The 21,926-nt window shown below is 41.5% G+C and overlaps 1 protein-coding gene across 2 annotated transcripts in view; it reads left to right on the top strand.

Annotated features, from left to right (window-relative positions):
- Window positions 1-21,926, top strand: part of ESF1 (ESF1 nucleolar pre-rRNA processing protein homolog) — a 91,614-nt gene that overhangs the window by 45,748 nt on the left and 23,940 nt on the right. For both annotated transcript variants that reach the window (XM_030196342.1, XM_030196343.1), the window contains one exon: window positions 7,094-7,258. In XM_030196342.1, coding sequence (XP_030052202.1) covers window positions 7,094-7,258 — 165 coding nt within the window. The remainder of the gene's footprint in view (window positions 1-7,093; window positions 7,259-21,926) is intronic.

The following is a 21,926-nucleotide window of genomic DNA, read 5'->3' as shown; positions in this document are numbered from 1 at the left end:
GAGAAGTTGGAACCACTTGTCATTGGAAAGAGCAAACAGCCCCGTTGCTTCAAGAATGTTAAGCAACTTCCTGTGTCATAAGAGGCTAACGCAAATTCATGGATGACTGGGGAAATTTGGAAGCAGTGGCTAAAGAAGTTAGACACTAGAATGCGGGCACAAGAGTCAGATTTTGTTGCTTTGTGATAATAGTGCTGCACACAGTGATGATGTCAGGTTGTCTAATGTCAAGGTGGTCTTCCTGCCACCAAACACTACCTCTCTGATTCAACCTATGGATCAGGGCATAATAGCCAATTTCAAAAAACATTATCGGGCTCTTGTGCTATGTCATCTGATGAGCATTATGGATGACCAGACTGGCAAAGATAAACTTGCTGTTGAACTGGCTCGTAATCTATCACTGTTGGATTCCCTACATATGCAGAAAGAAGACTCGAATCATGTTACACATGCAACCATTGTGAACTGCTACAAGTGGGCAAGCTTTGTTAAGGATGTGGAGAGGGACGTAACAGATGCAGCTGTTGCAAACACGTCCGATGAACAGGCTATTGACATCCCAGCCGGTGTTACTGAAGAGGAGTTTCATCACTACGTAGGTGTTGATTACGATCTACAAACAGCTGTCGACAGCACTGATGTCAAGATATGCGCCTACATGCAGGCAACGGCTGATGATGAAACAGGTGATGAAATGAGCACCGAGGCACATGCTGATGAAATTCAACAACCTCCTGTCACTTTTGCAAGAGCGCTGGAGAGTCTGAACACCGTGCGGGCCTATCTGGAGGCCACTGGATGTCAGTGCTATGACAGTTTTTACCGTCTGGCAGACGTAGTCTATGGAACTCACATACACAATAGTGTACAGAAGACTATGACTGATTACTTCAAGTAAGCCTAACATCAGTTAACGGAGACTGTATACTGTACATATAATAAACAGTACATATGTTTATCAGATTTCGAGCTTCTTTGGGTCACAACGGTTAAGTGCACGCTCCGGTTAACTACATGTATTTCTTTGGTCCCAGACCCTTGCACTTAAGCGGATTGCACTGTATGTGTGTACAGATAGCACATCATGCTAGTAGGGAGGGGTAATTATTTGGCTTTAGCTCAATTAAATTATTTCCTAACGGAGATCGCCAGGTGAGTGTTAGACTGTGAGCTCCTATCAAACCTAATTAGAAAACAGAGCTTCTCAAAATTGGGAATCATGGACTGAATTTAAATCCTGTAGCTCTGGGTTTGATTATTAACCGTGCAAAGGTTCCATCTGTAGTGAAAACCTTGGGAGTAAAACTTGATTCTAGGCATCTGTAGTGAAAACCTTGGGAGTAAAACTTGATTCTAGGCATCTGTAGTGAAAATATTGGGAATAAAATTTGATTCTACGTGTTTCTCAGTCTGAAGGTTCCATCCATTTCTAGATCTGAAGTTTTTTGGGGTTTTTTTTTAAGTGATTCATACCATGGTGATGTTGCAACTGGATTAGTGTTATGCCTTAAGCATGGGCTTTCCTGGGTGACTTAAACATAGGTTGCAAATGGTGGTCAGAATAATGATTTTGATGCTTTAGGTATCTATAGGTCTATAACATTAGCGCTACATACATTACACTGGCTTCCAGTTTCTGTACAAGCCCAATTTAAAAATCAGTTGTTGACAGTAAAAAAAAACATTTAATTAAATTGGTAAGATACACTGCCACGCTTCACTTGAGTCAGGAGGTTTTTTTTTTGAGGATGGGCATGTTATATATGAGGAACTGAAAATGTAGCTTTGTGCAGTAGGTTACTTCCAGGTTAGTATTGACTTTTTTATGCGCTAAGACATTATAATGCATTTGTATCGCTCCATGGTGTGACCCCACTTTGAATATTGTATTCAATTCTGGTCACAAGCATCTCAAAAAATATATAGTGGATTTAGAAAAGGTACAGAGAAGGGCGACGAAAAAGATAAAGGGGATGGGATGACTTCCCTATGAGGAAAGGCTAAAAGCGGCTAGGGCTCTTCAGCTTGGAGAAAAGAAGGCTCAGGGGAGATATGATACAGGTCTATAATGAGTGGGGTGGAAGGGTAGACGTGAATCGCTTGTTTACTGTTTCCAAAAATACTAAAACTAGGGGGCATGCAATGAAGCTAGAAAGTCGTAAATTTAAAATGAATCTGAGAAAATATTTCTTCACTCAACAAGTAATTAAACTCTAGAATTTGTTGCCAGAGAATGTAGTAAAATCGGTTAGCTTAGTGGGGTTTAAAAAAAGGTTTGAATGGCTTCCTAAAGGAAAAGTCCGTAGACCATTATTAAAATGGGAAAATCCACTGCTTATTTCTAGGATAAGCAGCATAAAATATACTGTTTTGGGATCTAGCCAGTACTTGTGACAACTGTCTTTCTTCTCTAACTTAGAGTAATTAGTAACTTAGTGCAAAATGCATGCTAATGAGCTACATATGGAATTACATTTGATGCAACAAACTGTGCTAAGTGCAGTTCTTACATCCTTAGTAGAGTTGAATCGTTACTTCATCACCAGAGGTGAAGAAAAGTTTTACTTTCTCATGACTTACCTTAAGGTCAATGAGAAGTTTAATTAAAAAAAAAAAAGTCAACCACTGTAGACTGGAGATCCCCAAGTTGGAGACCATGGAGATGGAATTCCCAGTTTGAGGACCCAAGACCCCTAGATTCCAGGTAGCCCAGTCATGCGATTTCTGAACCAGGGACACCCTATCCTAGGATCAGAACTCCAAACTTCACCCACTGACCTACCCTTACACCCCTGTCTACATACCCAGCCACCCTTCTACCTATTCTAGAAGTTCCTTCTGCATGCCTTATCCAGGGACACAGAAGGAGAGAGAAAGGAAGATGGTGAAAGCACTTCCTGTAGATGTTACATGCCAGTGGGTAGATGGTATTCAGTTCCTTTACCTTCTGTAAGAATCCCGCTATCCTTAGACTGTGCAAGGAGGCCTGTTAAAGATTTCATGAACAGAGAATGGCGAAGTATTTTTTTTAAAACAGATGCTACCAAAAATCTTTTCAGAGTTTATCATTAGGGACGTGCCACTAGTATTTTGACGTGAAATGATCATGCTTATTCTAATTATATTTTTAATGGAAAAAATATACTGCCCTTTCTTAAATGTTCCTTAAATGTTTTCCTGATGTTTTTTGTTGGAGCTGTCGGATGTGTGAGAGTTCCATCCAATGATGCTGTTGTGGCACTAAGTGAAAACAGAAAAGCATGGATGTTTTCCGTTGAAGAAGAAATGAATAAAGTGTTTAGAGGATGGAAAGAATTTACCAGATATTTGAAAATCATTTTTGAATAAATATTTTGCCTCTTTTATCTTTAGGAACTAAGATGAAAATTTGAAACACAAAATACATTATTTATAGTTAACTACATCAAGGCTAATAGGGAAAAATAAAGATAAAATGCTCATTTAAGTTTTACATTTTGGCTTGTCTGTAAAGATTTGTGTTTTGAGCGGGCCTCACCGCTGCTGTCTAAGCTGCATTGGCTCCCAATAAAAGCAAGGGTCACTTTTAAACTTTGTGCACTTACCTACCAAATATTGTATGGTATGGCTCCTGACTATATGTACTCTTGTTGATCTTCTGTCACATAATGCTGTTCTTGAGGCTAGAGATTATCTAATGCTTCATTATCCAAGCTGTAAGAAAATTGTTTCCAAATCAGTTCTTGCAGTGAAATTTGCTTATCAGCCCAATTTAAAAATCAGTTGTTGACAGTAGAAAAAACATTTAATTAAATTGGTAAGATACACTGCCACGCTTCACTTGAGTCAGGGGGTTTTGTTCACAGCTCCTTGTTTTACAGGCTAGTGTAATAAACTGCACTAGACTTTTTTCTTTTTCTTTTTTTTTGAGGATGAGCATGTTATATATGAGGAATTGAAAATGTAGCTTTGTGCAGTAGGTTACTTCCAGGTTAGTATTGACTTTTTTATGCGCTAAGACATTATAATGCATTTGTATCGCTCCATGGTGTGACCCCACCTCGAATATTGTATTCAATTCTGGTCACCGCGTCTCAAAAAATATATAGTGGAATTAGAAAAGGTACAGAGAAGGGCAACGAAAAAGATAAAAGGGGATGGGATGACTTCCCTATGAGGAAAGGCTAAAAGCGGCTAGGGCTCTTCAGCTTGAAGAAAAGAAGGCTCAGGGGAAATGTTGGAACTCCTTGCCCTAAGTTAGTTAGGGTTCAGTGTGATTACTTGATGGTCTGTAAAATGTTAAAAACTTTCCTCTTTGGAAAATTTCAAGGTGTGAATACTAATTTCCCTGTTTAGTCAATTTTGGTTACTCTTTTACTCTCCTGAATCTTTGTTTTCATTGCTATGTATTGTTCTTTCTCTTTTTATTGCAACGTATTTTGTATTCTGTATGTTGTGATTTCATTGTATTGTTAGCCACATTGAACTCAGGTTGCTTGGATAATGTAGGATGTAAATGTCATAAATAAATAAATAAAATAAATTTAAAGTTGAAAATAGTATAAAACTAGTTAAATTACCTCCTGATATTGAAATGCGGCGTTTAAATTTATAACCAGATATGCAGTACCAGTCTGTACCCAGACACCTGTGCTGAATATCCAGGTATAAGGGTTGGCCTCCAAAAGTTATCCTGTACCACCGATATTCAGTGCCACTACGGGGATAAATACCTGAATAAGGTAGGACAGCTGTTTTACTATATTAACTTATCTGGAGTGTGGTCCTGGTACCAGTGTTGAATATCAGCAGTACCCAGATAACTTCTGGATCAACCTTGACTCTACCCTGGACCTCCCTGATACTGTCCTGGGCAGTTAGTAAAGATTTTCAGTGGCATTATCCAGATAATGCTGCTGAAGATAAGTGGCTAGCCAGTAGTAAGCACCACACTTCTAGTTAGGAGTTACTCTGATAAATGCCATTGAATATCAACCCCTTAGTTGACAGAAAAAAGTTTGTAGTAGTTAGGGAATGGGGTTTTTGTATTGCCCTTTGAGGTGTTTTTTTTTCTGTTATATGAACTTTTTTTCTTATTTTGCTCATTTTTGTAAATGTGTTTTTATGTTTTTGCTTTTCACTTCTTCATCTTTAGTTTTACATTTTGGTTCTTTGGTCTCATTTTCCCACTTGTCCCCCTTAAGGGCACACTCTCCACCACAGTGCTTCTTCCATTTGCTGTAGGCATACCCTCCCCTTTTTCTCCTTCTAGCACACTAGAACATGGCCTACCAAGAGAGGGCAACTCCATGTCACAGCAGTTCAACCCTAGTGCCATTGGTAGTGGCAAACAGAAGTATCACCCTAACCAAAAAAGCACACAGTGTAAAAAAAGAAGATAGGGATTTGACCAAATGTCTTTCTAAACAGTAGGTTTATTGAAGAAGTAATTCCAAAAGTACAGGTTTGTACAACAATTTGGTTCCAATAGACTCTGTGTAGTCCTGCTCTTCAGCGCTAATAGCGTCTCCTTCAGGAGTCAAATGAAATATCTCAGCCACTGATGATAAAAACACATAAATAGGCTAGAGAATCCAAAGAAAAGCATCAAACTAAAACGCGATGAAAACTAGTCAAACCTGCACAGAGCCAAATGTCCGCTGTTGACACGCATTTGGCTCTGTGCCGGTTTGACTAGTTTTCGAGTTTTAGTTTAATTCTGTACTTTGGATTCTCTAGCCTATTGATATGTTTTTATCATCCGTGGCTGAGATATTTCATTTGACTCCTGAGGAAGGTGCGATTAGCGCTGAAACGCAGGACTGCGTAGAGTCTATTGGAACTGAATTGTTGCACAAACCTGTACTTTTGGAATTACTTCTTCAATAAATCTACTGTTTGGACAGACATTTGGTTTAACTCCTATTTTCTTTCTTCTTTTTTTACACTGAATTTTAGGTGCCAGAGTTTTATTCGGCTCTATTATAAATGTTCATTCTTATTAAACAAGTGTTATTTGCTTTAAGACGTTTCAACATCCTTTGTTAAATACATAATTAAATAAAATATATAGATACGTGCCATGTTTCAATAAATCCACATACATATGTTATTACATTACATAAGTACATAAGTACATAAGTAGTGCCATACTGGGAAAGACCAAAGGTCCATCTAGCCCAGCATCCTGTCACCGACAGTGGCCAATCCAGGTCAAGGGCACCTGGCACGCTCCCCAAACGTAAAAACATTCCAGACAAGTTATACCTAAAAATGCGGAATTTTTCCAAGTCCATTTAATAGCGGTCTATGGACTTGTCCTTTAGGAATCTATCTAACCCCTTTTTAAACTCCGTCAAGCTAACCGCCCGTACCACGTTCTCCGGCAACGAATTCCAGAGTCTAATTACACGTTGGGAGAAGAAAAATTTTCTCCGATTCGTTTTAAATTTACCACACTGTAGCTTCAACTCATGCCCTCTAGTCCTAGTATTTTTGGATAGCGTGAACAGTCGCTTCACATCCACCCGATCCATTCCACTCATTATTTTATACACTTCTATCATATCTCCCCTCAGCCGTCTCTTCTCCAAGCTGAAAAGCCCTAGCCTTCTCAGCCTCTCTTCATAGGAAAGTCGTCCCATCCCCACTATCATTTTCGTCGCCCTTCGCTGTACCTTTTCCAATTCTACTATATCTTTTTTGAGATACGGAGACCAGTACTGAACACAATACTCCAGGTGCGGTCGCACCATGGAGCGATACAACGGCATTATAACATCCGCACACCTGGACTCCATACCCTTCCTAATAACACCCAACATTCTATTCGCTTTCCTAGCCGCAGCAGCACACTGAGCAGAAGGTTTCAGCGTATCATCGACGACGACACCCAGATCCCTTTCTTGATCCGTAACTCCTAACGCGGAACCTTGCAAGACGTAGCTATAATTCGGGTTCCTCTTACCCACATGCATCACTTTGCACTTGTCAACATGATGCATGTGGGTAAGAGGAACCCGTTGTACAATACTAAATCTATGAGAATATACCATTTGGTACTCACTGTCTCTGTCTACCTTTGCTCCTTCTTTTGATTTTTCTCGTTTAGGTGATGGTGCAGTCCAAGCGACAGAAGATAATACAAAAAACAAAAGAATTCACAAGAACGATGAAGAACAAATTACCAAGTATAAGGAACTTCTTAAAGGTATCCAGGAAAAAGAAAAGAAACATGAAGAAAAGGGCGTGGAAATGGAAATTAAATGGGTTCCAGGTACAGTTACCTTTGCTTTCAATTTTTGGGCCAGGATGGGTGTTTTTACATTTTTCCACAAAATGTTGTCATATTTGGTAGTTCTTGTTGAGGTGCACAGTGTGCTGTGAGATTGCTAACAGTAAATTAAAACTAAGTCCCAATGGTTAGATTTCTTTCTTCAGTGTTTTTTTTTTCCTGTGTACTTGCTAAGATGATTTTCAGTGAGAGACTGAGACAGATAATAGTGGATGTTGATGATGTGTTTAGAGTTAGTGCTACTCATTTACGCAAATTCGGGATAGTATGTTAATGTGCTGGGCCATGTTTCTGTTGTACCCAAAGTGGAACTACAAAATATGTCACTAAACATACTAATTAAAAATAAACAGTGTATTTACCATGGCAACTAGCATTCTTATGGTTCTGAATTGTTTCCATACTTTAAAAATAAGCTAATTTAAAGAAATTCCAGAAACGTACATTGGAAATAAAGTAATAAAGCATCTCGGTTACAGCTTGGTATACTCCTTGCCCTTGTGAATAGTGTATAGTGGGGCCAGGCTATTAGCTCAGCAGTACCACTGTGTGTGAGGGACTCAGATTCAATTCTCAAGCCTGGCTGCTGAGGCTAGGAGAAGTTGTTTGTTGTAGAGGCAGTGCACATTGCCCTCAGGCAGAGGGTGTTTCAGGCACTGTTCATCAGACATGCTTACTGGCTAGGCTCAGGGTATACTCTGATAGGAATCCAGAGCCACAGTGCAAGTGGCCCCGGTCAGGAATGATGGCTGTGGAAATATGATTAGATTATAAGAGTGGAGGGAATCCAGAGATAGTTGCAAATGAAAGCTTATGTTGACATAATCCTAGTGAGGGCTAATTCCAGTTGAGTTGGAGCTCAAAATGGCAGGAGAAAACAAGTGGGGAACAATAGTTTGAATTGAACTATATTTCTATGATTCATAATGAAGCTCTTGAAACTTAAAAAGATAATACTTTGACATACTCAGATTTTAAGAACATAAGAAATACCATGCTGGATTAGATTGAAGGTCCTTTATCGCCAGTATTCTGTTTACAACAGACTAATCCAGGTCACAAGTACCTGGTAAGTTCCCAAAAAGTAGATAGATCCCAGACTGCTTACCCTCAGGGATAGGCAGTGGATTTCCCCAAGTCTGCCTTAATAACAGTTTATTGACTTTTTCTTCAGTACTTGTCCAAACATTTTTTTTAAACCCAGCTATACTATCTTTTTACAACATCTTCCAGCAATAAGTTCCAGCGCTGTGTCATGAGCAAAAAAAAAATATTTTTCCAATTTGTTTTAAATTTACTACTTAGTAACCTCACAGTGTGTCCCCTAGTCTTTGTTCTTTTTGAAAGAGTAAATAACTGATTCCACTCATGATTTTATAGTCCTTTATTGTATCTCTCCTCAGCTGTCTCTTCTCTGAGCAATAGAATCATTCCATCTCCTTAATCATTTTTGTTACCCTCATCTGTACCTTCTTTAATTCTGCTGTATCTTTTTTGAGATGTGGCAACTAGAAATGCACACAATTCTCAAGGTGCTGTCACACCATGGAATGATTATGATATTTTCTGTTTTGTTCTCTCCATTCCTTTTCTTAGTTCACAAATTTTATTACATCTTTAAAATTTTTCACAGCGACTAAGGAAGAAACCACAACAAAGAAAACACTTCCACTGAAACAAGCTAAACTCCGTTCCTTTATTTATTTAAATCTTTATAGCAGCACTAAGCATTGAATACAGTTATCAACTCTTTTATATCAATATTCATTGAGATGAACATCAAGTCCACCCATCCCTCCCAAAATTCTGGGGGGAGGGGGTTCATAATAACTCCTAACATTGTATGCTGCTGCACACTGAGCAGAAGATTTCAACATATTGTCTAAAATAACACCTAGATCTCTTTACTGGATAGTGACTCCAATATAGAACTTATCCTCCCTAATGGCATCGTTTTGCAGGTGTCCCCATTAAATTTCATCTGCCATTTGGATGCCCTCTCTTCCAATCTCACAATGTTCTCCTGCAATTTCTCACAATCCGCATGTGATTTGGCAACTTTGAATAATTTTGAGTCATCAGAAAATTTAACCGTCTCACTCTTTTTCCCCATTTCCAGATCATTTATAAACATGTTAAAATTAAAACATTCATCCTAGTACAGGTCCTTGGGGCACTCCACTATTCACCTTTCTCCATTGAGAAAACTAAACTTTTAGCTTTACTCTGTTTTTTGTCATTTTAATCAGCTCCCAGTTCACAGTAGGACATTTGCCTCCTATCCCATGACTTCTTAATTTCTTTAGAAGTCTCATGATGGATTTTGTCAGACATTTTCTAAGAATGGTGGACTCTAACAGTGATGTAGATTCTGTTGTTCATGCAGCTAAAAACATGCTCAGTTTCCTTTTTCACCCAAGCTCTCATATTCAGAATTCTTCCAGAGTTCTTGCTTTGACTGCAGGGGCAGCTTGTGTACGAGACCCAAATCTGGTTCCTGGGCCATTGAACCCATTCCATATTTAACATTTCAATCTAGAATATTATTTGTAGGCTCTTTGTGCTCACATGATAGTGCCCGTTGAGGTGGTGCCCTCCATCTGACTGTCCTCATACCAGGGGCATAGCCAGATAACAGATTTTGGGTGGGCCTAGGCAAGAACTGGGTGGGCACCAAATGTTCTCCCCCCCCCCCCCCCCCCCCCCCCACCTACCAGCAAAAGATATCTCAGCTGGCAGGAAAATGCTTCTTTCCACCTTGGCAATCTGCAGCAGGCATAAGCTGAAAACTGAACATGTGCAGGTGCCAGTATCATGGAGAGTAGTGTTTTCATTACCATCAGGGGGAAGTCTTCAGCTGGTAGAGCTTGGGATCTCCACCAGCTACCGCTAAACATGTGCTACTGTTGGGTGGGCCTGAGTCCTAAGTGGATGGGCCCTGGCCCACCCAGGCCCACCTGTGGCTACGCCACTGCCTCATACATAGACAAAAAGACCCCCCCCCCCCCGCAAAAAAAAAACCTCAAGCACACAAAGGCAAAGAAATTCTCGTATACGCACATGAACACACACACAGGTGTATCCACGCAAGCAGGCATGTGTACACAGATGGATGGGCATGGATGGGCATAGGTGTGTGTACACAGGCACATGAGTATAAGCATGGGTACGATGGATTCACACGCACATATGTACAGGATCAAGAAAACACATGGTTGGTTCCTAAAATGTAAATAACACCTAGGGAAGTCTGACTTATATTTATTATTATTTATTCAGCTTGATTCCTCACTGTTTAAAAGTAGTGCCAAACTTCCTTGCTATCTGTTTAAGGATTGTGCCTGTGGTGATACTGTGATCTAATTTGAATTACCTCAAAGCAGTACCTTAATCAGCCACTAAGTGCCAGTATAAACCTACATGAAGTTATAACTAAAGGATGTTTTCCATTTTCTGTGGTATTAGCACAATCCATTTTTTATACATATCCGAGGATTAGAGGTTTTTCAAAAGGAGCTTCTGTGGTTACCCATTTCAGCAACTCCTGTGTAGAAAACCTCAACTGGAAAAAGAAAGTGTATCTGCTAGTTTTGTAATATTTTTAATTTACTGTTGCACATGGTTGAGAGAATAATCTATTTTAAAGTTGTTTATTTGCTTTGCATTACTTTTTAAAGAGTGCAGAGTTTGAAGCTTGGTGCTGCCCAGTAAAAATGAACAAGTTGGCCTTTTTTTTGTATTTGTAATGTTATCTTTAGAAGCCGTGACTTGTCTTCTGGCTTTGCATTGGTTGCCATTAAGTTTTTCTCCAAATTAGGGTACCTGCAATTGCCTTTAAGACATTAAGAGAATAATTCTGTAAAGTAGGTGCTAATATTTATGTACCAGTTACATGTGTAAATATTCAGAATACTAGAATTTATGCGCTTATGTGGTCATAGATGCCAGATATGCACCTATGCATTGTTCTATAATTGTGCACATCATACATAGCGGGCATTTTACAGGTGCATGTGCAAATGGGTGGACTCTGGACTGAGTATGGGCAGAGTACACATTCACACATGTAACTCATAGAATATTGTAAGTTACACTTGTATCATTGAAATGTAGGCACACACGTTTACACCAGCTCTGTGTCTTGCATAAGTGTATTTGCCTAAACACATGTATGTATATTTGCTCGGTTATGCTAGAAGTCTATAGAATATGTGGCTGTCAGGCACCTTCTAGGTGCTGTGTATAGGCACACAATTACAGGATTACTCCATCAGTCCTCTCATTTACTTGCTTCGTCACAGGAAGCCCTCCTTAATAGTCATCTGTGTAGCAGATTCATAAGAACTTCCTTACGTATGCATGATTTTTAGTTTGCAGTAGTTTCCCTGTGGCATAGTTTTCCTGTTCACTTGTGTCAAGAAATGGATATGCAGACTATCTGGATGATTGGCTGATCAAGAGCACATCGCCAGAGGAAACGACAGAGTCAGTGCACCTAACTATTCGGGTGTTGGATTTACTAGTTTGTCGTAAAGTACCCCAAGACCCACATTCTTCCGGTCCAGTGATTGGAGTACATAGGAGCCCTGCTCGATACATTGCAGGCTCAGACTTTTCTCCCACAAGCAAGAGAAGAGACTTTAACAGCACTTGCCTTGCAGGTCTAAAGCAGCAAGCGGGTCACAGCTCGGCAAATGTTGAGATTAGTGGGCCACATGGCTTCAACAGTGTATGTCACTCCTTTTGTCACTTCTCCATTTGAGAGAGGTCCAGTGGTTCACAGTGGTTTCAGGTGGCTGGAAATCTAGTGGATGTAATCCAGATTCCACCGGAGTTGGCCCATGCCCTTCTCTGGTGGACAGTTTGAACACATTTGACTGTGGGACCACCATTCCAAATGCCACCTCCTCAGAAGGTTGTAACATTGGATGCATCCAACCTGGAATAGGGAGCTCATGTGAATGGGTTTTACACCCAAGAAACTTGGTCTGCAGGAAACAGATCTCCATATCAACCTCCTCGAATTGAGGGCCATTTGGAATGCTCTAAAGCTTTCAGAGATCGGCATTCAAACGGGCAACCAGATTGCAGTGTTCTATGTGACCAAGCAAGGGGGTACCCTCTTATGTGAGGAAGGGGAGTTAGGACTTTATATACCGCCTTTCTGTGATTTTTGTAAATACATTCAAAGTGGTTTACATAGTATATTTGTACCTGGGGCAATGCAGGGTTAAGTGACTTGCCCAGAATCATAAGGAGCTACAGAGGGAATTGAACCCAATTCCCCAGGATCAAAGTCCACTGCACTAACCACTAGGCTACTCCTCCACTCCTGGAAGCAGTGGGGATGTGATAGTGGGCCCTCCTTCACAGAATGGACCTCCAAGCCACATACCTACCAGGAAAGGACAACTGCCTGGTGGACAGACCGAGAGGATTTTGCAACTGCACAAGTGGTTTCTTCCAAGAGTGGGGCATCCCCTCAGTGGATTCTTTTGACACTCATCTCAACAACAAAATCCCCCAGTAATCCCACGGATTACACAGCTGACTAGCATCAGATGCCTTTCTCCCATATTAGGGGAAGGGTCTTCTATATGCATATCCTCCATTACCTCTCATGGAGAAAACTTTGCTGAAACTCAAACAAGACCAGGGAACTATGATCCTAATCGCTCCTTACTGACTGAGGCAATCGTAGATATCAACAGATCGTCCTTCAGGTCGGGGGTATCGAATCTGTGGCAACCGTGGATATCAAAAGATCGTCCTTCATAAGCTAAGTTTTTCTTGATTGATTTATGCAGATTATGAGCTGGCTGGCAGAGAGCAACAACGATTAGGCGAGTTAGAATTAGGGAGAACTCTTTCCCAATGACTATTTCTGCTCTGCATTCAGCTGTGATTTTGGAGAGGTTTTTTGCCCATGCTGAGGAGTAGATCCTCTTAAGACCAAGCAGTTGGTCAGCGGGATCGTTATGTTGCCTGTGGGAGCATACTTGACCCAGGCACCTTGAGACTTTTTCCTCCCTGTTAATCACAACTGATACCAAATTTGTTGAACATTTTGGATTGGCAGGTCAATTTCCTTTTTTACAGTGCAGGGGGAGTCATGAATTATTAGTGTTTCCACAGCTACTCCTACCACCACTTCATATTGAGTTTAGAGGATTCTATTTAGATAGATATACACACACACACTTTGAATGGGCTGCGTTGGCTTTGCCACGCAGCTTAGTAAACAGGGGGTTTAGTGTATTAGTCAAAATTACACCCATTCATTTCAAACTGAATTCATATTTAAATTATGGATTGACTAATTTCAAGATGTTGTTGTTCCATATCTCAGAAGGCTGACCAATTTAAAAAAAACTTAGTTTTGTCCAATGAGAAGATGACATTGAATATCTTGTAAATACTTATTGTTTATCATTCACAGTGCAGTAATATTAATGGAATATGAGGCGTATTGTTGAATATGTTTCCTTTGCTTTAGTAAGAACATAGTGTGTACCAGGTGAAACAAGGAATTGCAAAAGAATTTTAATCACAAGGTGAATAGTAGTCTCTCCATGCAGTATAGAGGGGAACTTTAATTATCCACCTTCAGAAGTGCTTGATTGCTGTTGACTGCTCTGTTTTTATCAACTGGAATAATTTGTAATGTAGCTGCAGATGAATATAGGCAGGGCTGATGTTAGATATGTGAGGGCACAGGGCAGAAACTGGAGAGGGGACCCCAACCTACCTCCAGGCTGTGTCACCTTCAGACAGGAGGAAGGCTTGGGGCCTCATGTGGCAAAGGAATGTTCATGAGATTTTTTTCAATTCAATTTAAATAGGAAAGTAAAATATGCTAAAGAACCTGGAACTGTTAAGGTCAATTGCGAGCTTTTTGAAGCAGACATATTGCCTGAAAGGGAACAGGAAGTTTCCTTCAACTAAACCTCTGTAACAAACTTCAACTGTTGACAGCTAAGGAAATGCCAAGTTGAAGATTTCGGCTGAAGTACAAATGTAACTGAAAGACACTTGTAAGATAAGGATCTTAAGTAATGTTTTAATAATTACAGCTTCTCAAGAGGAGAGGTTAATCGTGTACTTTGATCTATGGCTAGCTGTTTCACCATTTGTTGTGTTAAAAAGAAATTGTACATTGATAACCTTGGCAAGTTATACTTTAGTATGGTTGGTTTCTGTTGAAGATTTCAAAAAGCTCTTTAGTAGGATGAGGGAATAATATCAGAAAGCATGAGGAAGTGTTATTGTCAGTGGTGTACCGAGATGGGGACTGTGGGGGCGATCTGCCCCGGATGCACGCTGCAGGAGGAGTGCAGGGAGCAGCCACACGGCTGTTGGCTCTGCTGGTTCCCTGCTCCCTCTGCTGTTAGTTTCTGTTCCGGGACAGAGGGAACAGGGAACCAGCAGAGCCAACAGCCGTGTGGCTGCTCCCAGCACCCCAACAGGTAAGAAGGATGCACCCTAGAGGGGGGGCTTGGGGGTGATGCACGGGGGTGATGACGCTGTATCTGGGGACGACAACGACGCTGCACCCGGGGAGGGGAGGGTGGTGTGCAGCGGCGATCCACCCCGGGTGGCAGCCAACCAAGGAACGCCACTGGTTCTTGTGCTGTTTGTTTTCAGTTTTGTTTTATGAAACCATGAGTGATTGTCTTTAACACCTAATTGCTAATCTATATCTCGTATTGACTAGCTGTTCATGGAGTTTTTAATTACAAATACCTTTTTAACTTCTAAATTTAGACTTTCTGTTGAATTAGTCCATTTATTTCCAATTTGGTGAATTCCTCTGTTAGGTAGCATTTTTAATTCATTAGGGGGCCCTTTTACTAAGCTGCGTATGCGCGTCTTACACATGTCAATTTTGAACTACCGCCCGACTACTGTGTAGCCTGGGTGGTAATTTAATTTTCTATGCGCACCCACTACGCATGTCAGAAAATTTCTGGTGCGCTGCGCTAACTGGGCAGTAATTGGCATTGTACACACGCTGATGATTACCGCCGGTTAACGTGAGATTTTACCGCTAAGTCAGTGGGTGGCGATAAGGTCTCAGGCCCAAAATGGACGTGCGCCAATTTTCATTTTGACGCACGTCCATTTTCAGCCCCAAAAAAGGGGGCCTTTTTTGCAGGTGCACTAAAAATGGACCTGTGTGCGTCAAATACACACAGCTACACCAGCGCAGGGCATTTTTTGGCGCACCTTTGTAAAAGGGCCTCTAGGATATTCCTTCTAGAACATTATGCTCTTCACAAAATACTGCCTCCTGAGGAGATAATTTCAGAACCTGATGTGAAGTTTGAACAGATATTAGTTCTTTCACATGCACAAGTACACAGTGCCAGTTTGGATAATTTAGAAGTAGTAAAAATCATTGAGTTAATATTCAAAGCACCCTGTCCAGCTGACTTGAATTATTATTACGCAGACTAAGCTTTGGGTTTGAACTTCCCAGAAAAGAAGGATTAGAGTGGGTCATGGACTAATGATGGTGAAGAACACAAGGTGAAAAAGAAAACTTTATTGAAAAGGACCCGACACAGACCATGTTTCAGCACTTTGCCTGCATAAGTGGTCTAAACCATGCACATAGAACAACGTCTAGCCAGCATTTTATCGAAAAAGTGTTCTATTTTGTACAGAAGCTACTTGCTGATTGAACGTTTTGTGGATTTTTTTGGAGATGCAAATGACTTGACAAGTTTTTAGACACCCAGTGCAGGCCAGTACGGCCAAAACATAAATTGTGTCGGGTCTCCCTTGTTGTAGAATTATTTGGAAGACTTAATAAAGAGAATTTGGACACCATCTGCGAGAGGTTCTCTTTTGCCTCCTCTGCTATTTTGTGCCTGGTGTGCTTCATCTTTGGAGGTTGTTTCTTCTGTTTGTGACTGTTTGGAGTGGAGGAGTGCCCTAGTGGTTAGGGTGGTGGACTTTGGTCCTGGGGAACTGAGGAACTGAGTTCGATTCCCACGTCAGGCACAGGCAGCTCCTTGTGACTCTGGGCAAGTCACTTAACCCTCCATTGCCTCATGTAAGCCACATTGAGCCTGCCATGAGTGGGAAAGCGCGGGGTACAAATGTAACAAAAAAAAATCAATAATACACCACTTGGATTAAAACATAATGCATAAAAATCTTGGAGGTAAATACTATATAAACCTGTATTGCCGTTAACCGTGCACATGAATGTAGTAAATAAATACTAAAAGAATAAAAACAAATATAAAGACAAATCATCATTAAGGGGCCCCTTTACTACCCGGCGGTAGGGTTACCGCCGTATTTGTGTGTGGGAAATTGGCCCTACCATGGGCTCGCTCAGGTAGTTCCGGCTTCCAGTGTGTGCTGTTTCTGGCACTAGCAATTTTCTTTGTATTTTCTAGCACTACACACTGTCCGGTTACCACCGGGTTAGCGTCAAAGCCCTCACCGCCTCCTAAATAGGAGGCAGAAAGGGCTCCCCTAGCAAACGGACACATGCCAATATGTATCGTTAGAGCACAGCCATTTACTGGCCCTTTAACAAAAAGTACCTCGGCACTTGTCGATCCTGCGCTTACACCACCGCGGGCCGCCATTTGGTAAAATGACCTCTAATTTTCTGTAAAGTGCATTATGAACACACAAAAATGATAAATACATAAGACGATAGGAACTAAAACAATGGGCTTAAAATAATATTTATCAAACCATAAAGAAGTCAGGCACACCAAAGGAAGGTTTCACATAAAGAGCTGTCCACGGAACTCTAAAAAATATGATAAATAAAATCTCCTTCCATGTATTTGTAAACAAAACTGTTGCCACTTAAAAGAAAAGCAAAGGGAAGCTACATGAATAGCATTTAAAAATGAATGTGTATGTACAGAGAGAGAGAGATGTGAACATATGACATATATTAAAGCATTTCGCTTAGAGTTTTTCATATAGAAACATTCCATTTCAGGAATTTCTTTTCCTTTTTCATTGTGTCTGCAGACCAAGGTCATGCTCTCTTTTTTCCATGCTCACACATTTTCACCTTTTTTCTATACGTTAACATTTTCTTCTTTTTTAGATCATTTTTTTAAAGTTTTCTTGTTTACATTTAAGACAGTGTGAGAAATTGAAAACATTTTTCTTTTTTTAGTAAATAGGTAGCAAGCATGGTGTTTCTATTAGTCTTTTGTAGTAATGAGAATTGTTTTGTAATGTCTGCCAGTAGACAAATAAAATCCAAGCTTCTTGTTTATATACAAGTACTCCACACTACATTATGGGGTTTTTTTGTACCATCAGATTGGGACAGTTACATTGGCAACCTTTTTTTAGTATTCTAGCTCTTCACCTAAGTTGTTTTGTTTCATTTTTGGCTCTTTCATATTTTAGTTATTTTTCTGGTTATTTTTGTTCATTTTGTTTATACTTGTCAGATTGCAACATAGGAATTTTTCCATTTTTATAAATACTGAGCATGCATGGCATTTCTATCATTTGTTGGCTGATGGTGCACATTCATGCATGCTGTTTGCTTTTTCAGAGGAATTACTCGGTAATAAAGATTTGGAGCACTTGTTTACATTGTTTTTAGAATGCATCTTGCTTTTTTCTTTATACATAGTTCACATTTAAGGTCCGTCTTCACTAAGATTTATTTCCCACGTGAGCTTTTTTTTTTTTTTTTACTCACAGTAACATAGTAAATAATGGCAGGTAAAGACCAGCATGTCCCATCTAGTCTGCCCAGAAAGGTCGCTAGAGTTGTACTGTTATTCTGTTCAGGTTACTCCCCCTTTGTCCTCAGCTCCTCAATACCTCTCCACTCTTATCTCTCCCTGTACTGCTCCCTGGGAACTCCATTCATTGGGTAAATCTCTCTTCTGTACCTTTCTCCTCCACTGCGAACACCAGACTCCATTCCTTTCATCTTGCTGCACAATACGACTGGAATAGACTTCCTGAATCTGTACGTCAAGCTCCTGCTCTGACCATCTTCAAATCTAGGCTAAAAGCCCACTTTTTGAGGCTGCTTTTAACGCCTAACTCCTATTCACTTGTTCAGAACCCCATGTCTGTTTTATAATTCCCACCTTAAGTAATTCCCTTATTCCTTATTTGTCCTGTTAGACTGTCTTGATTAGATTTTAAGCTCTATTGAGCAGGGACTGTCTCTTACATGTTCAGTGTACAGCACTGTGTACGTCTAGTAGCGCTATACAAATGATAGTAGTAATAGGGTTGTAACTGATGCCTGGTGCAGTCTTATGCCCACCCCCATGCCTTTATGAAAATTATTTAAGCCTTTTGCTCTATAGGAAACCTCTATGTTTATCTCATGTTTTGTTTTTTTTTATTTACAGCACTGTTTGTGACTCCACCACTTTCTGCAGAAGAACATTCCAGGCATTTGCCACCCTCTCCTTGAAAAAGTATTACCTGATGTCACACTTAAGTTTTCTAATCTAATCTAATACAGTGCTTATATTCCATGAATACCTTATCAGTCCATTGCAGATTACATAGAAAAGAAGCCAGGCATACAGAGGAAAATACAAATATAACCCCCTTTCTGGACTTAAAGGATGCATACACCCACATAAGGATATGTCATTGCTACTGGAAGTATCTCAGATTTCTAGTAGGGAAACATCACTATCAGTTCCACATTCTACCCTTTGGTTTTACATCTGTGCCCAGGATTTTCACAAAGTGTCTTGCAGTAGTTGCTGCTTTGCTACGCATACTAGAGGTGCATGTGTTTCCCTACCTGGACAATTGGCTGATCAAGAGCACGTCGCAGGAAGGTGCTCAAGAATCAATGTGAAGAACCGTTCGGGTGCTGGAGTTATTAGGGTTCATAGTCAACTACCTAAAGTCCCATCTTATTTCAGTTCAGCAAGTGGAGTTCATTGGAGGCCTGCTAGACAGGGCTTAGTCCCAAGCGTTCCTTCCAGAACCCACAGCAGATTGCTTAATAGATATTGCTGTGAAGGTTCAGCAGAGCTAGCAGGTCATCTCTACAGTTGTTGAGGTTGTTAGGTCATGTGGCCTCCACCGTCCATGTTACACCCATGTTGTTCCTCCATTTTAGGCAGGCTCAGTGGACTCTAGCTTCCCAGTGGTGTCAGGCCACAGGGAACGTAGCGAACATTGGAACTTGCAGAGTCACTCTTGTGGTGGACAATTTGGTCCTGGGATTTCTATTTCAGTTCCACCTCTCCACAAGACATTGACAATGGATGCATCCAACCTGGGCTGGGGAACTCAAGTAGATGGGCTTCACACTAAGGGTCATTGGTCCACGCAGGAGGTTCAGCTTCACATCAATCTCCTAGCGCTCCAAGCCATTTAGAACACTCTAAAGGCTTTCAGAGATCGGCTGATGTACAAAATTGCTCTCATCCAAACAGAAAACCAGATTGCGATGTACTAAGTGAACAATCAGGGAGACATGGACTCGAACCTCATGTATTAGGAAGCAGGCTGGATGATGCACTGGGCTTCCAGCCATGGCATGGTGCTCATGGCCACATACCTGGCAAGGAAGAACAGCCTGGCAGGCAGAGCAGAGTGATGCAGCCGAATGAGTTGTCTCTCAACATGGGCATTGCTCAGGAGATGATCTGAGTGTGGGTCACCCCCTCGATGGATCTACTTGCCACTCACCTCAACAACAAAGTCCCTCAGTTTTGTTCCAGGCTTCAATCACACAACAGTCAAGCTTCGGATGCCTTTCTCCTGAACTGGGGGATGGGCCTGATGTACACGTATTCTTCCATACCTCTTATGGGGAAGACTTAAATGAAATTCAAGCAGGACAGAGTATCCATGATCCCCATTGCACCTTGCTGGCTGAGGCAGATCAGGTTCCCTCTACTTCTGAGGCATATAAGGTTTCTTATACTTCTGGAGTTAGCCTCTGAAGACCCATGGAAACTGGAGTGTTTTCTGACCCTCATCAGTCAGAATGAGGAATCTCTTCTGCACCCCAGCCTTCAATCCCTGGCCCTTTCAACTTGGAAGTTGAGAGGTTAGAAATTGATTCTCTCCAAATGCATAAGGATGTCTCCTGAGTTCTGCTTGCTTCCAGAAAAGATTCCACTAAGAGGTCATATAATTTTAAATGGAAGAAGTTTGCCGTCTGATGTGAGGGCAATATCTTAGATCCTTTTTCCTGCCCTACATAAAAAAAAGTGCTTGAATAACTTCTACACCTTTCTGAGTCTGGTCTGAAAAACAAGTCTGTAAGGGTTCAGCTCAGTGCAGTTGGTGCTTACCATCAGCGAGTACAGTGCAAGCCCATCTCTGTACAGCCTCTGGTTGGTTTATGCAAAGTTCGCTTTTGACCAAGTCCCTTGTCAAACCTTTCACTGTGTCATGGGACCTCAGTGTCATCCTCATCCAGCTGATGAATGCTTCATTTGAGCTGCTGGATACCTTCCACCTGAAGATCCTGATCTGGAAGGTTTTGTTTTTGGTGGCAGTCACTTCAGCATGCAGAGTCAGCGAGCGTCAGGCCTTAGTAGCTGATCCACCTTACACAAGGTTTCATCATAACCGAGTGGTTCTCTGTACCCATCCTAAGTTCCTTCCTAAGGCAGTGTCGGAGTTCCATCTTAACCAGCCCATACATAGTCCAACCAGCTTTTAGGGAATTTTTGTTTTAACCCTAACAGGATGGGGCAACTGCTTTTATCCAGTTGGCTAGCAGACTACATCTCTTTCACATGCCCAGAATGGGCTGATTCTTGAGGGTCATCTCACGGCCCATAATGTCAGGGCCATGGCTGCTTCAGTTAGCCCACTTGAAGTTGGCCTTCATTGTGGAGATCTGCACGAATGCAACGTGGTTGTCAGTCCAAACATTCACATTTCATCACTGCCATGAGCAGGATTCCCAGTGCGACTGCTGGTTCAGTCAGACAGTTCTGCAGAATTTGTTTGGCATCTAGAATCCAACTCCACCCTCTTAAACCCATTCTGTTCTGTTCAGGCTGCACCTCACTTCACAAGTTTATATTTTGATTATTGTTTGATTAGTTTCTGCTTGGCCTTTCCTGTTGAAAATCCTTATTGACCATTTTAAAAAAATGTTTTCAGTAAGCCTGGTAGCTAGGGAGTGAGAACATCAGTGGCGTAGCAAGGGCGGGGCAGTGGGGGAGGTCCGCCCTGTGTGCACGCTGCTGGAGGGTGCAGAGAGTAGCCACGCGCCTGTTGGCTTCGCTGGTTCCCTGCTCCCTCTGCCCCGGAACAGTTTACTTCCTGTTCTGGAGCAGAGGGAGCAGGGAGCCAGTGGAGCTGACAGGCGCGCGGCTGCTCTCTGCACCCTCCAGCAGCCAAGAATGCACCCGCAGGGGGGGGGGGGTGCGCTTGATGCGCTGGGGAGGGGGGTGTCATTGCGCCGGAGGGGTGTCGTGCTGCACCCTGGGGGGACGGATGCCACTGCGCAGTGGCGATCTGCCCCGGGTGGCATCCAACCTAGGATCGCCACTAGAGAACCTCATGTCCTTGGAGAAAGCAAAGTTACTCATCTGTAGCAGATGTTCTCCGAGAACAGCAGAACATGATGTTCTTACATATTCTCCCACTTCCTGTAGGAGCTGAACTCTTTAAGTTAGTTGAAGTCATCTGCTAGTCCTGCGCA

This window comes from Microcaecilia unicolor, chromosome 3 (genome assembly GCF_901765095.1).
Source record: "Microcaecilia unicolor chromosome 3, aMicUni1.1, whole genome shotgun sequence".
Lineage (NCBI taxonomy): Eukaryota > Metazoa > Chordata > Amphibia > Gymnophiona > Siphonopidae > Microcaecilia > Microcaecilia unicolor.
Note: the sequence above shows the minus strand (reverse complement) of the source record. Positions and strands in the feature narration are given on the sequence as shown.